This window comes from Pseudophryne corroboree, chromosome 5, assembly GCF_028390025.1.
Source record: "Pseudophryne corroboree isolate aPseCor3 chromosome 5, aPseCor3.hap2, whole genome shotgun sequence".
Taxonomy (NCBI): Eukaryota; Metazoa; Chordata; class Amphibia; order Anura; family Myobatrachidae; genus Pseudophryne; species Pseudophryne corroboree.
Genome location: NC_086448.1, coordinates 254817520 through 254832314, shown reverse-complemented (window position 1 = coordinate 254832314; position 14795 = coordinate 254817520). Strand labels below are relative to the sequence as shown.

The following is a 14795-nucleotide window of genomic DNA, read 5'->3' as shown; positions in this document are numbered from 1 at the left end:
GTCCCCAACCTTGTTTGCCCTGGCCATCGAACCCTTGGCCTGTCTAATAAGGTCCCACCCAGGCGTGGTGGGCATTCATACCGGCCCTCGTGAGGATAGGATTGCCCTTTACGCTGACGACATGCTGTTGTTTCTGCAGGATTACACCAGGTCTATGCCTACAGTGTTGCAATTGATTGAGGAGTTCGGTGTATATTCAGGCCTTCATATTAACTGGTCTAAGTCCTCTATTATGCCTGTGATTGCCCCCCCCCCCCCCCTGCTGCTCCTAAAATCTCCCTACCGCTATGTTGGACGGCAAAATTTAAATATCTTGGGATTCAGGTAACCAATGACCCCTCTGACTTTACACCTTTGAACCTTGATCCGATCATGCAACAAATTACTCGTAAATCCAAGACTTGGTGTAAGCTTCCATTGACTGTATCTGGCAGGGTCAGCCTCGTAAAAATGATAATACTACCTAAGATTCTATATGTGGTTCTGCAATCCCCTGTATATATTCATCCATCCTTCTTTAGAAAATTGAATAGTGTCCTGTCTTCTTTAATATGGGCTAGCAAACGTCCTAGAATACAACTGAACACTCTCACCAGGCTGCGCAGCGACGGAGGTCTGGCCTTGCCAAACTTTCAGATGTACTACTATGCCGCTCAGCTGTCTCATATTAGTGAATGGGTGCAGGATACTGGCGTCACTTCTCTACACTGGGTATTTGTCCAATGCTACTTCCCCGACTTATCCCCCCTGCAGGTGTTGCTGAGTGGGAGCCTGGCCCGGTTCCTCCCTCCTCTTATATACCAAGCCATGAAGGTGTGGCAGGCACTAAAAATTCTTTTGAAATTTGATGGATTGGACCCGGACACCCCCCTCTGGTATTCTAAATGGCTCCCTGAACTGTATGCGCTCGAGGGGAGGGAAGTTTGGGCCCCTAAATCAGTGATTTCCATAAATCACCTTTATACGGATAACACGCTCAAATCCTTCCAACAACTAAAAGATGAGTTTAATTTGCCTAACTCCTATTTTTTTAGATACCTCCAGCTCAGACATGCCTTGCAGTCCCAATTCGCCAATTCCCCCCCTAAAATTATACCATTTCCCATTAAGACCTTTGTAAGTATGCTGGGTCGAGTTAAGATGATTTCCCATGCTTATGGTTATCTACTCGCCAAACTCCATATAGATCCTTTGACACGTCTCCGTGTTAAATGGGAGCAGGATCTGGGCCCCATAGATGAAGAGAACTGGGCCCTTGCTTTGGAAACTCCGTGCACGGTTACCAAATCCATCAGGTATCAACAGATACAATACTTCCTTTTGCATAGAATATATATGACCCCGGCCAGACTGGCCAAATTCGGGACGGGTCGTGTGGGTGACTGCCCTAAGTGTGGGATGACTGCAGGTACTTTTTGGCACCTCATTTGGGATTGTCCGGTGTTGCGGGCTTTCTGGGCGGGGGTCGGATCGATTCTGGGGAACACAGGGGTGGACGAGGCCATGCTTACTCCGCAATTTTGCATCCTGGGAATGGGTAGCTCTGACTTTGTGTCTGGTCCAGAGGGCCTATATGCTCGCAACATATGTGCAATGGCGAAGGTGAGCATTGCGAGGCTATGGATGGCCCCTAAGGGCCCTACACTCCCCGCTCTTAAGGCACTAATAAACGACACTGTTTTTAAGGAACGATACATTTATATGAAACACAATGCGTCCACTAAATTTGAAAGAATTTGGTCTCCATGGCTGGAATCCATATACTCCGTCCCAGACCCTACAACTTAATGGTGATAGGGTTATTAACAGGTCCTGGATTTGCCAAGTTATGATCTTCTAGGGCCATAGGCTTCCCTCTCACCCAATGGGTTGTGAATGAGAGAGTGGCTCTGTGCCCATCTGGACAGGGTAGGATTTAGAGTGCTAGTATCCCCCAATGCGTCCTCTTCCCCATAATGTTTTTTGTCTCTTTGTTTTTTTAATTTTTTTATTTCTGGGGTTCTCTGTGTTTGGTTTCTGATTGTTTTCTTCTCTTTTAAAGGGTTTTACTCGGACGGATTGTCCGTAAGAGTTATATTTGAGGGGGGGAAAAAAACAAAACAAAGTATAATGTGATTTCATGAATACTAGAGTGTACGGATAATGCAAAATAATGGTATATATAACTGTACATTCCTATGCGCCTATGAGCAAATGACATAGTTTGAAAATAAGTCGAAAGTGAATGCTGTTCCCCGATGAGGACATGTCATTACGTGTTTAATGTGTTCCTGTTATGCAATGTCTGTATGCAAACTACTCTCCTTCGAAATAAAAATACTTTATTTAAAAAAAAAAAAAGAATAATTTCCTATAACTATGAAAAATGATGGACATTTCATTGTAACTATAAAAAGGTAACTACTTCCTGTGTTTTTACCATAACAAGATATCTCTTTGTATATATTCTGTTAGGTTATTGTCTAGAACCAGTGTTTGCCTGATTTCTAATGATCTGATTTACAATATAATCACTGAGGGTTCTTGACTGAATCTGTTCTTCCATATTTTCTTATACATAGTGTCATTCTCTACCGACCGAATGCTTTTTGTAATGGTCATCATACTGGCTGAATGAGGAACTGAATCAAAACATTCATAAGCATGTGGTACCTGTGTGGCAAAGACAATAACAGATCATAACCTTGGTCTTCATCTGAACCGATGACTACAAGAGCTCACGATCAGCTGGCCCCCACATGCTGCAATATTGCATCAGAAATTGCCCTGTTTTCATGTGTGTGTGACCCCCAAAACATTGAGATTATTAGTTACAACCCATGTGTGGCCATCACTGACATTGAAAACGGCTGTGTGAACAGTGGGCTGAACAGCTAAATCACATATAAACGTGCCACTGATGCTGAAACACTGGCCAAGCAGCGAGTCTTATAAGCCCTACACACTGGCCGATCCGCCGCCGAGCTGCCCGACGGCGGATACTGCCGACAGGCGACCCGGCGGCGGGGGGGCAGTGACGGGGGGAGTGAAGTTTCTTCACTCCCCCTGTCACCGGGCTGCATTAAAGTGCAGGCAAATATGGACGAGATCGTCCATATTGGCCTGCATGTACAGCCGACGGGGGACCAGCGATGAACGAGCGCGGGGCCGCGCATTGTTCATTGCTGGAGCCTCCACACTCAAAGATATGCACGTTATCTTGTTCATTAATGAACGAGATAGTTCATATCGTGCAGTCATGTCGGCCAGTGTGTAGGGCACATTAGAGCTTACACAGTCTCCTATTCCAGATAATTCAGCATTTAATTACAGGTAGAAGGTGGCGATTTTTCACTAGACATTAATACTGGTTCTAAATATTCAGACCCCATCATGCCCACTACTCAGTTCTTTTAATTTCCCTTCACATATCATCCTGTAGCATGCATTTCTGCCCTCATTTAATGGATCATAAAAGTGGACAGGTAACGGACACCAACAAGGCACAGGAAAGCACACTTGCCTTCTGAAACACTTTGTGCTGCTGTTAACACTTTGCTGCTCTGAGATGCAATCAGAACGTACATTTTCAAACTCGGTCCTCAGTACCCCAAACAGTTCATGTTTTTCAGGTCTCCTCACAGAATCAAATAATTAGCTCCACCTGTGGATCTTTTAAAATGCGTCAGTGAGTGATTATGCTAGGTGTCCTTTAAAACAAGAACTGTTTGTTGTCCTGAGGGTTTAGAAGAATAAATACAAGTGCTCAGACCTTAGCCAAAAACTTAAGTAATCAAACAAATACTATATAAGCCCACTCTAGTTACAAGCATTTTATAATTGTAATGCCTAAAAGAAATAAAAAATAAAATAAAAAGGTACAAATACACATAAACTAAACACTTCTAAAATAAACCACCACAAACGTGGAGAGAAAAAAAACAAACCTTGAATTCAAATCAAATAAAGACAGCCTTACATATAAGAGTGATATTTAAGACCATGGTAACATTACCGTACATCTATTTTTTCCAGAAACAGAGTATTGAAAACTATTATTTGATCTTCACATACCTTATATATGTTAAACAATATACAGCATTAAACTCGTGTTTCCACCTGATCAGTTCAGAAAGATAGAAACTTGCCCTTGGTGCTATAAAATGCATTTCACAACCTGATCGAATCAGACACAACCTAACCTATGCTCTTAGGTTCCAAGAACGTTAAGTATCTCACACTTCTCTCATGGTCACACCATGTCTCATAATAGGCCATAACTATTCCCCCAACTTATTTCTATCAAGTGTCAGAATAATTTTTCCTCAAGCAATTTAGATGCACAGTGTTGATCTGGAAAAGGGCTCTGTTCTTAACGTGTGGCTCTTGATTTGTCACTTGAAGATGTCCTACTCTTAAGCCAGTACAACCCCTGAGGGACACAATGGTTCCCGTTGGTGAAGTATTGTTGAATAAGCGCATGTTACTGAAACCATGGTTGACACAGGCTAGGCTTTGCAGAAGGGAGGCCTGAAGTTATGTTCTGGCCAATCATGTTCACTAAATATCATTGTGTGCCCAGAGGAGAAGAGGTATGAGGAAACCTGGGAGTTGTCAAACAACTATTTACAACGTAACTATTTTTTTACTTCATATGGACAGTTGTTTTGGTAGATTTTTTTTTCTTTATTGAAAGCTGGTTAATATTTTATTGGTTTATAGTTTACAGGTCTACGGCTTTGTTTCACATGTTAACGTTGTAGCTCGCTGTAGAATGTGTACCCAGCATATGTGCATGATACACATAGGGACATAAGAGAACAGCAAAAGATCCTGCCTAACAAGAAAACCATGCTTAAAATAACTAAGAATACAGGTTATTAGACGAAGCAACATCTATTCAGTTCCTCTACACTTTTTATCTTCAAACACACAAGTCTCTCCTATTGTATATATCTAACATTATTAAATATAACTGGCTGGAACGGTCCTTAAGTAGGATGGCTGTAAAGCCGGCTACACATCAGAGAGATATGTAACTGTCCGATTCAGCGAGTGACAGGACCATGCATCGGCAAATGCATACACACTAGCACAATGAAGGGGCAAACGGAGCGCAGCACTATGCCATTCTGCCATAGTTACCAATGTCTTATGGTTGACCCTACAGCAAGGCCAACCACAGGAGCTCGCACGCTTAATGATCCAGCAAATACGTAATTCAAATTTGCCCGGAAACAACATATCGGGCTGCGATCGTTCTAGTGTGTACCCGGCTTGAGTCCAGTATTAAACCAGTCTGCGACATACACCAGAAATTTGACATACTCACTACAGTTTGGCATGTGATGAGAGAACCGTTACCATTACCCAAAAACAGGATACTGACATGGCAACCTTCTTCTTCACTGAGGAATAAAGGTGCATATTATTATAATAATTACTACTACTACTACTACTACTAACTACTACTACTACTACTACTACTACTACTACTACTACTACTACTACTACTACAAGCGACCTTGGTTGCTGATGACTATCCTGTAGTAAACTTCAGCAAACTGGAGATCATTTGGATGTGCAATTTTAGCACTGTAACCAATGACAGCTTGTTGTACTGTAGTAAGTACCTGAGATTAAGAGTATAGTGCCCAGATTTATCAAGCCTTGGAGAGTGATAAATAGCACAGTGATAAAGTACCAACCAATCAACTCCTGTCACTTTTCAAACACAGCCTATAACATGGCAGTTAGGAGCTGATTGGCTGGTATTTTATGCTATTTATCACTCTCCAAGGCTTGATAAATGGGCCCAGATCGTCCAGATGGTAAGTACTGTCTTGGTAGAAGGCTGTGTATTACATAGATGGACACAATCAGGTGGTTATCCTGGTGACAGAATTATGTACGACAGGCACAATACTGTACTGTGCACATAATTTACTTTAACTGTACACCAACTATATATACTGTGGCTGATTAAAACCAGGTGAAATGCAGGCTTGAATTTCCCCAGCTACAGAACCCGTGTAAATCATAGGTATGCCAGATTAAAGGGATATTATGGCAAAGTAATATATAGTGTATATTTTTTTCTGGAAACTTCCTGAAAAATGTTGCAATGGTTTTCTGGCTATAAGTAAAGCAATATGCCACCAGCAACATGTAAAAAAGATAAGATTCTATTTTTTTTTTTTTAAATGGACAACTTTTTGTGATATTACAGATTTTTTTTTTGTTTTGTTTTTTGGCTAAAGTCTCACTTGTCCCTATTTCCTTAACAATGTGTATTTCCCTGCATCAAAAAGTTTACTTTATATTGAATCCATTTATTACTAGAGTATACTGAAAGCTATGTTTTATGTTATCTTGCAAATGAAAGTCAATGTGGTAACATTGAAGGTCATTCAGAGTTGTTCGCTCGGTAAAAATCTTCGCATCGCAGCGATTTTCCGCTTAATGCACATGCGCAATGTCCGCACTGCGACTGCGCCAAGTAAATTTGCTATGCAGTTAGGAATTTTACTCACGGATTTTTCATCGTTCTGGCGATCGTAATGTGATTGACAGGAAATGGGTGTTACTGGGCGGAAACAGGCCGTTTTATGGGCGTGTGGGAAAAAACGCTACCGTTTCCGGAAAAAAACGCAGGAGTGGCCGGAGAAACGGGGGAGTGTCTGGGCGAACGCTGGGTGTGTTTGTGACGTCAAACCAGGAACGACAAGCACTGAAATGATCGCAGATGCCGAGTAAGGTTGAAGTTACTCAGAAACTGCTACGAGGTGTGTAATCGCAATATTGCGATTACTTCGTTCGCAATTTTAAGATGCTAAGATTCACTCCCAGTAGGCGGCGGCTTAGCATGAGCAAATCTGCTAAAATCCGCTTGCGAGCGAACAACTCGGAATGACCTCCATTATTCTTAAAAGTACGTGGATCTCTGACAAAGTGAATGTTAGGGATGTGTTAGCAGGCTGGAATGTAAAGTTGAGCACAGATTGTAGGATTACATTAGCAAATCACTGCAAAGAATTAAAAGTGAATGTAGTATTGACTAAATCACGCAATGACACAAACTCGGATATGAAACATAGGTTAATGAAGAAATAACTAGTTATAGTGGAAAAGATGGTGATCTTGATAGGCTGTCGCTAACTGTACAAGAAGTTTAAAAAAAATAAGTTTGCTAAATATAAATATACACACAGAACCATTATATATGGCTGACTATGCGTACCACTATTCTCTAAGGCCTGTCGAATGGCAGACCTATGCAAGGCCACCCGTTCTTTAAATTGCCTTGTGGTCTTCCCCACATAGAGGAGACCACAAGGACAACGAATGATGTAGACAACAAACGTGCTGGCGCACGAGAAAAAATCTGTCGTATGGCACACCTTTCACCCGTATGCGAGTGCGGAAAAGAATTTCCCGTTTCCATGAAGCTGCATGTGGTGCATCCCGTGCACCTATAGCAACCGGGTTTTTTAGTAAAAAAATTAGTAGGAATTGGTTCCTGGAAGGAAGAGATATAATTCTTGACCAGCCAATCCTTAAGATTGCGATCCCTGGCAAAACTGGGCACCACAGCAGCATCATGGAGAAACGGCAAATACTTATCCGTGGTCACAATGGGCCACAGCTTTTTGGCACATTTTGCAATCTCCATACTGGAGGAGTTAAATCTCTGTACAAAAGGGACAACCTCTCTGCCCCCCTTCCCCACCGGACTTTTCTTTAAAGTGTTGGCCCTGGGGATATTCTGAACTTTCACTTTAGCCTTAATCAGATCGTCATACTTGTAGCCCCTCAGCACAAATTGTCGTATCATGATATCAATTTCCTTCTCAGTTTCTGCGGGATCATCCGAAATCCGATGAACCCTCAGAAATTGGGAAAAAGGCAACCCTCTCTTGGTCGCAATAGGATGTTGACTGGAGAAATGCAACATGGTATTTCTATCTGCACTTTTCTTGTATAAACCTGTGTGGATCTGACCTTCGTACAAAGAAATGCGGACATCTAAATAATTAACACTAACGTCACTGATCTCATAAGTGTACTTAATGGTGGTATCTTGAGAATTAACCTGCACCATTAATTCAATGAAATCCTGCTTCGAGCCAGTCCAAATCAGTAGCAAGTCATCTATATAACGCACGAAGAACAAAATCTTCCCTGCAACAACTGGATCAACAAAAAAAGCCTCTTGCTCCAGCTCGAACATATAGCAGTTGGCGAACGCGGGGGCCACACATGACCCCATCGCGCACCCCTGCCGCTGTACGTACCACCCTTTGTCAAAGAGGAAATAGTTACGTTGCAAGGTGAGTTCTAACAATAATAGGAAGAATGTTAGATCAGGACCATTATATAGAGGGCTCGTGGAAAGCAGTCTCCTGGCTGCTTCCTACCCCTTCTGATGGGGTATGTTAGTGTACAGGCTAACAATGTCCATCGTACATAGGAAGCTCCCTGGTGGAATCTCTGTAATCGCCTGCAACTTCAAAATCAATGACGTCGTGTCCTTCAGGTAGGTAGACTGAGCCTGGATCACGGGCTGGAAAAAGTTATCCAGATACTTGGAAACTTTCTAATAGATGGAATCTCTAGCAGCGATGATGGGCCGACCGGGCGGCTCCGTCGGGTGCTTATGCACTTTAGGCAAGGTATATAATACTGGCGCCACTGGATGTTCCTCAAAGAGAGCCTTTTGTGTATCTTTAGTAATCACTCCATCCCTGACTGCTGATTCCAAAATAGTATTCAATTCAAGATTGTACGTCATAGTCAGATCTGAACTGAGTTTTGAATAAACGGCTGTATCCCCCAACTGCCGGTAGATTTCTTTACGGTATTGACTCAGATCTTGTAACACAATTCCGCCCCCCTTATCGGCAGGGCGGATAATGATGGACTCGTCCTTGCTGAGGGCCCTCAACGCTTCCATCTCACCTTTGGACAGATTGGGCCTAGAGTGTCCGTCCCGTCTGCTAATCTCATGGACCTGTTGATCCAGAGTTCTGTTAAAGCACTTCAGTGACACATTTATGCTAAGTGGATCAAACTTTGATTTACTGCGGATAGCTGTTTTGGTCTCAGTCGGCATGGCTGTGGTCATATTGGAAAAATGTTCCTTAAGTCGGAGCTTACGATCAAATTTATAATGATCCAGTTTCCACTGGAAATCATCAAAGCCACTGGAAGGCACAAATGTCAGTCCTTTATTCAGAACCCGCAGTTCAGCATCAGATAAGACCCGAATGGATAAATTGAAGATTATTTGTTTTTCTTCTTTGCAGCCGCTTTTGAGCGTCCTATGCCACTGCCGCCCTCGTCGGGTAACCGATCTCCTTTGGTGTCGCGCTGCGCGCGCGTACTCACTCCTAAGGGGGGTTTGTTGCCTGTACCTCTCTTCTGGGTCTCTGACTCACTCAGAGAGGAATTGCCCCCACTGGAGGACTCCGTGTCACCAGGGAAACGTCTGAACCTGTATTGCCGAGGTCTAAATTGTCTTTGACCTTCGGGGTGATGTGCCCAGGAATAGACCTTACATTCAGCATAATCTTTTTGTACTAGCTGTAATTTATCCCTCTTAAACTTGACCAGCTCACGTCGATATTTCTCGACCTGTGTTGATAATTTCTCAAGCCAGTTCTCTTTCTCATCAGATTTGAGGGTGTCAAGATGCAACGCCTCAAAGGCGTTAGCCTGTACACTAACATACCCCATCAGAAGGGGTTGGAAGCAGCCAGGAGACTGCTTTCCACGCGCCCTCTATATAATGGTCCTGATCTAACATTCTTCCTATTATTGTTAGAACTCACCTTGCAACGTAACTATTTCCTCTTTGACAAAGGGTGGTACGTACAGCGGCAGGGGTGCGCGATGGGGTCATGTGTGGCCCCCGCGTTCGCCAACTGCTATATGTTCGACCTGGAGCGAGAGGCTTTTTTTGTTGATCCAGTTGTTGCAGGGAAGATTTTGTTCTTCGTGCGTTATATAGATGACTTGCTACTGATTTGGACTGGCTCGAAGCAGGATTTCATTGAATTAATGGTACAGGTTAATTCTCAAGATACCACCATTAAGTACACTTATGAGATCAGTGACGTTAGTGTTAATTATTTAGATGTCCGCATTTCTTTGTACGAAGGTCAGATCCACACAGGTTTATACAAGAAAAGTACAGATAGAAATACCATGTTGCATTTCTCCAGTCAACCTCCCATTGCGACCAATAAAGGGTTGCCTTTTTCCCAATTTCTGAGGGTTCATCGGATTTCGGATGATCCCGCAGAAACTGAGAAGGAAATTGACATCATGATACGACAATTTGTGCTGAGGGGGTACAAGTACGACGATCTGATTAAGGCTAAAGTGAAAGTTCTGAATATCCCCAGGGCCAACACTTTAAAGAAAAGTCCGGTGGGGAAGGGGGGAAGAGAGGTTGTCCCTTTTGTACAGAGATTTAACTCCTCCAGTATGGAGATTGCAAAATGTGCCAAAAAGCTGTGGCCCATTGCGACCACGGATAAGGATTTGCCGTTTCTCCATGATGCTGCTGTGATGCCCAGTTTTGCCAGGGATCGCAATCTTAAGGATTGGCTGGTCAAGAATTATATCTCTTCCTTCCAGGAACCAATTCCTACTAATTTTTTGACTAAAAAACCCGGTTGCTATAGGTGCACGGGATGCACCACATGCAGCTTCATGGAGACGGGAAATTCTTTTCCGCACCCGCATACGGGTGAAAGGTGTGCCATCCGACAGATTTTGTCGTGCGCCAGCACGTTTGTTGTCTACATCATTCGTTGTCCTTGTGGTCTCCGCTATGTGGGGAAGACCACAAGGCAATTTAAAGAACGGATGGCCTTGCATAGGTCTGCCATTCGACAGGCCTTAGAGAATAGTGGTACGCATAGTCAGCCAGTTGCACGACACTTTAAGGCCTTTAATCATGGGTTAAGCACCCTGCGCTACAAAATCATTGATCAAGCCCCCAAGACACTGCGGGGTGGAGATCGCAATAGGGTGCTGCTACAAAAAGAGTCGCGCTGGATTCACCGTTTGGATACGGTCTCCCCGCGTGGCTTAAATGAAATGTTGCCCTTAAGTTGCTTTTTGTAATTTGGTCGTATTGTCAGATTATTTTGTTATGACTCGGGAATTCTGTGTAACCTGTATATTGTGTGCATTTGTCCTGCTCCGGCTGTCTGACCAGTAATGGTGTGGTGATGTACATTAAGCCGCTTTAGGCTTTGTTTTGCAGCCTGTAACCATGACTAGCTTGTTATCATTGGTATGTCTTGTATGTTCACATGGGTTTGTTTATGTTTTGCCGGGTTGCCATGACGCCGGGCAGTCATCCGTCGCATGCGTGTGACGTCATTGACCCGGGAGACGCCGCTGGCCTCTTGACAGGGGGAAACGAGGTTATGTAAGTATGCACTTCATGTTTTGTTTGTGATATGATCCGGATGACGGTTTTTCCATAAATCGAAACGTTGATCTCTACGGAGTAGTTTGTTTGTCTCTTCTGGTGTTCTAAAGTTATCAGTCCTGTGAGTGCCGCCTATTGCTATATAAAGACTGTTTAGACCCGTGCAGGGCCTGCTTGGATGGCACCCAGGCACATTCTGGGATACAGCTGAGTGCCGGTGCGTACAGATGGTGTATAATATATATATATATATATATATATATATATATATATATATATATATATATACATACATACACACATACATACACACACACACACACACACACACACACACACACTCACAAAATACGAAAGCCCTCACTCACGCATCACTGACTCATCACTAATTCTCTTACTTCCTGATATGTTAGGAGGATGAAATATAACATAGGTATGCTTAAGATGGGAAATAAGAAAACAGCATAATTAGAATTTTAATAAACCTTCCCTAAGGGGATGAAAAGGGGGTTGACATAATGACATCATCACCGATGCGTGGCTTGCGTTGTGTGAACGATAACGCCCAAACGGACAATCGGATCAAAATTTGGATTGCACCTCCAGTGTGTAGAATTTAATAAACGACAAAAATGTTCCTGTCACTTTTTACAGTATCTGCTATGGGTGCTCCTCAGGTAACTCCAAGAACCATGGATTAATATTTACTTACATTAAGACGTCTCAAATTTACATCTCTATAGATTTACCAAATTTTTAACACTCATTTATATATACAACCGTCAAAATCAGAAACTCCCGTGCGAAGAACGGGTAGAACAGCTAGTTTTTTTAAATATAAAAATAAGATAATAATTAAGCCTGATATGGACATAGGACTGGCGCACAATAGGTAATAGCAACATCCAGCAAAAGAACACCTGTTTTATACCTTCCATAGTTGGAAGCACTTTTCATATGGGACAGGTGCTGTTGGTGGAAGTACAAATGTGTCTTCTCACATCCTTGCTGCACGCTAAACAGCCCTTGAAGTCACACCATGCTGTGGCAGGACTCAGTAGCGCCAATCATCCTTTTTAGCGTTTTTTTCCCAAGAAAATGCATCTAAGATGCAAAGTAATGTGATAGGACGGACAAGCAGCTTCTGCTGATTCACATGATATGCGGCATGCTTATATTCTGTGTGTAATTGCAGTTCTATATGCATCCATGAAAACACCGTAGCATAGCATTTTGGCCCTCATTCCGAGTTGCTTGCTCGCTAGCTACTTTTTGCAGCTGTGCAAACGCATAGTCGCCGACAACGGGGGAGTGTATTTTCAGTTTGCAAGTGTGCGATCGCATGTGCAGCCGAGCGGGACAAAAAAGTTTTTTGCAGTTTCAGTGTAGGTCTGAACTTACTCAGCCCTTGCGATCACTTCAGCCTGTCCGGTCCCGGAACTGACGTCAGACGCCCGCCCTGCAAACGCCTGGACACGTTTTCCCTACCACTCCCAGAAAACGGTCAGTTGACACCCATAAACGCCCTCTTTCTGTCAATCTCCTTGCGATCACCCGTGCGAATGGATTAGACGCTAAAAGCATTGCCCAGCAACGATGCTGTTTGTACCCGTACAACACGCGTGTGCATTGCGGTTCATGCGCAGTAGTAACCTGATCGCTGCGCAGTGAAAATCGGCAGCGTGCGATCAACTCGGATTGACCCCCTTTGTATGCAAAAATAATCGCAGTCACACACAGAATAGAGGCATGCTGCATAGAATTTTAAACAGCAAAAGCTGCTAGTACGTCCTATTACTTTGCGTCTAAGACACATTTTCGAAGAAAAAAAAAAATCGCAAAAAAGACGCTCTGCGCTACTGAGTCAGACGGCACTCTCGCGTTATGTGTAACACAACTTGTAACTCACGGATCAAAGATGTAAGAGGACACATCTGTACCTCAACTCCAGGCAAACCACATTTGTATTAACGAATGTCCTTATAATGAAACGTTTGTATCTTACCTTCGACATGTTCTGCGCACAGCACTCTAGCTTTCTCTCTCATTATCTTAGGAATAAGAACATCTTTCTCTACATGCCGCAAGGCAGGCTCCTCTGCAGAGAAAGAAGACTTACTTTAAATGAAATAATAATAATAATAATAATAATAAAAAATAATAATAATAATAATAATAATAATAAGGTATACAATCACAGTATAGGAAAAGTTTGAGAACTTTTGGTGTATTCATTTAAATCAGTGAAAAATAACAAAATGAAGACAGAAATGAGAACAAGCAAAGCTTAAGACTTTTCATTATTCTATCATTGAGAAGAAATCAATTTTCACCTTCTTTACTGACTGAATTTATTAGGCTTTATTTTGCTTTAAGACTCTTGCATTCTCATAATGTGCTAGCACAGAATAATGATATGAATGTGCACACCATAAATACCTAGTGACTAAATGACTTTGAAACAACAGGATTTGCCACTAAAGGATAAAGGATCCGGAATACAAATCAGTTACAGAAAGCGTACTTTTTTTTAACTCTTCCTTCACAAATATATTATACTAGGTGATTCATCGCGCCCTGCGGGCGCTCTTCACACCGTCGTAAGGGGCTACACCCCCGTAACCCCTATATAAAGGTGAAGGTCTAGAATAGTAGTTGTCAAATGTATTGTGGTGGACTGTTGGTTTTGATGTTGGTTAAATGTTGTTTGGCAAAAGGGAAATGTGATGGTGAATGGTCTGTAGGGGGTTGTGAGTGTGTGAAGAGTGTGTGTAGGGTACGATGTAGAGAATTAGGATGGGAATGATATGTAAATGAAAACGCTTTGTTTAGGTAAAGTATGTGAAGGCATGTTTTACATTTGAAACACTTGATTGAAAACAACATTTTTTGTAAAGTGACGGTCGTCACCCAGGAGCTGTCCTTGTTGGTCAGTTGGTGTAATGTGTAGTTTGACGTGATGTTCGTTGCGAGAGCGTGATAATGCAACGTACAGTTTGCCATGTGAGAAAACTGTTGTTTGAAGAAGAATGCCAACGTGATCAAAAGTTTGTCCTTGAGATTTATTTATGGTGATTGCGTATGCGGGAATGACGGGAAACTGCCTACGGCGTAGGATAAATGGTAATGTGGCATCATTGACAGCTAAATCAATCCGTGGAATAAATACGTCGTCGCCTCTGTTGCACTCTGATAGAATTCTGCATGTTATGAAGTGATGTTCTAGTTTTTCGACAATTAGGCGTGTTGGTTATACTGAGTGTGACCAGAGGTAGCAAAGCAGGTGATACACAGCGGGGACACAGGTTGCATAGTCGATATATTCCCATTGTGCATAGTTAGGAGTGTGAATAAGCACACAATGGGCTGA

General features: G+C 42.7%; 1 protein-coding gene across 1 annotated transcript in view; it reads right to left on the bottom strand.

The window, feature by feature from the left end:
- CMC1 (C-X9-C motif containing 1) overlaps positions 1 to 14795 on the bottom strand; it is a 128156-nt gene that overhangs the window by 77875 nt on the left and 35486 nt on the right. Inside the window, exon 2 of the mRNA XM_063922272.1 lies at positions 13431 to 13523. Within this exon, the coding sequence (XP_063778342.1) occupies positions 13431 to 13523 (93 nt within the window). The remainder of the gene's footprint in view (positions 1 to 13430; positions 13524 to 14795) is intronic.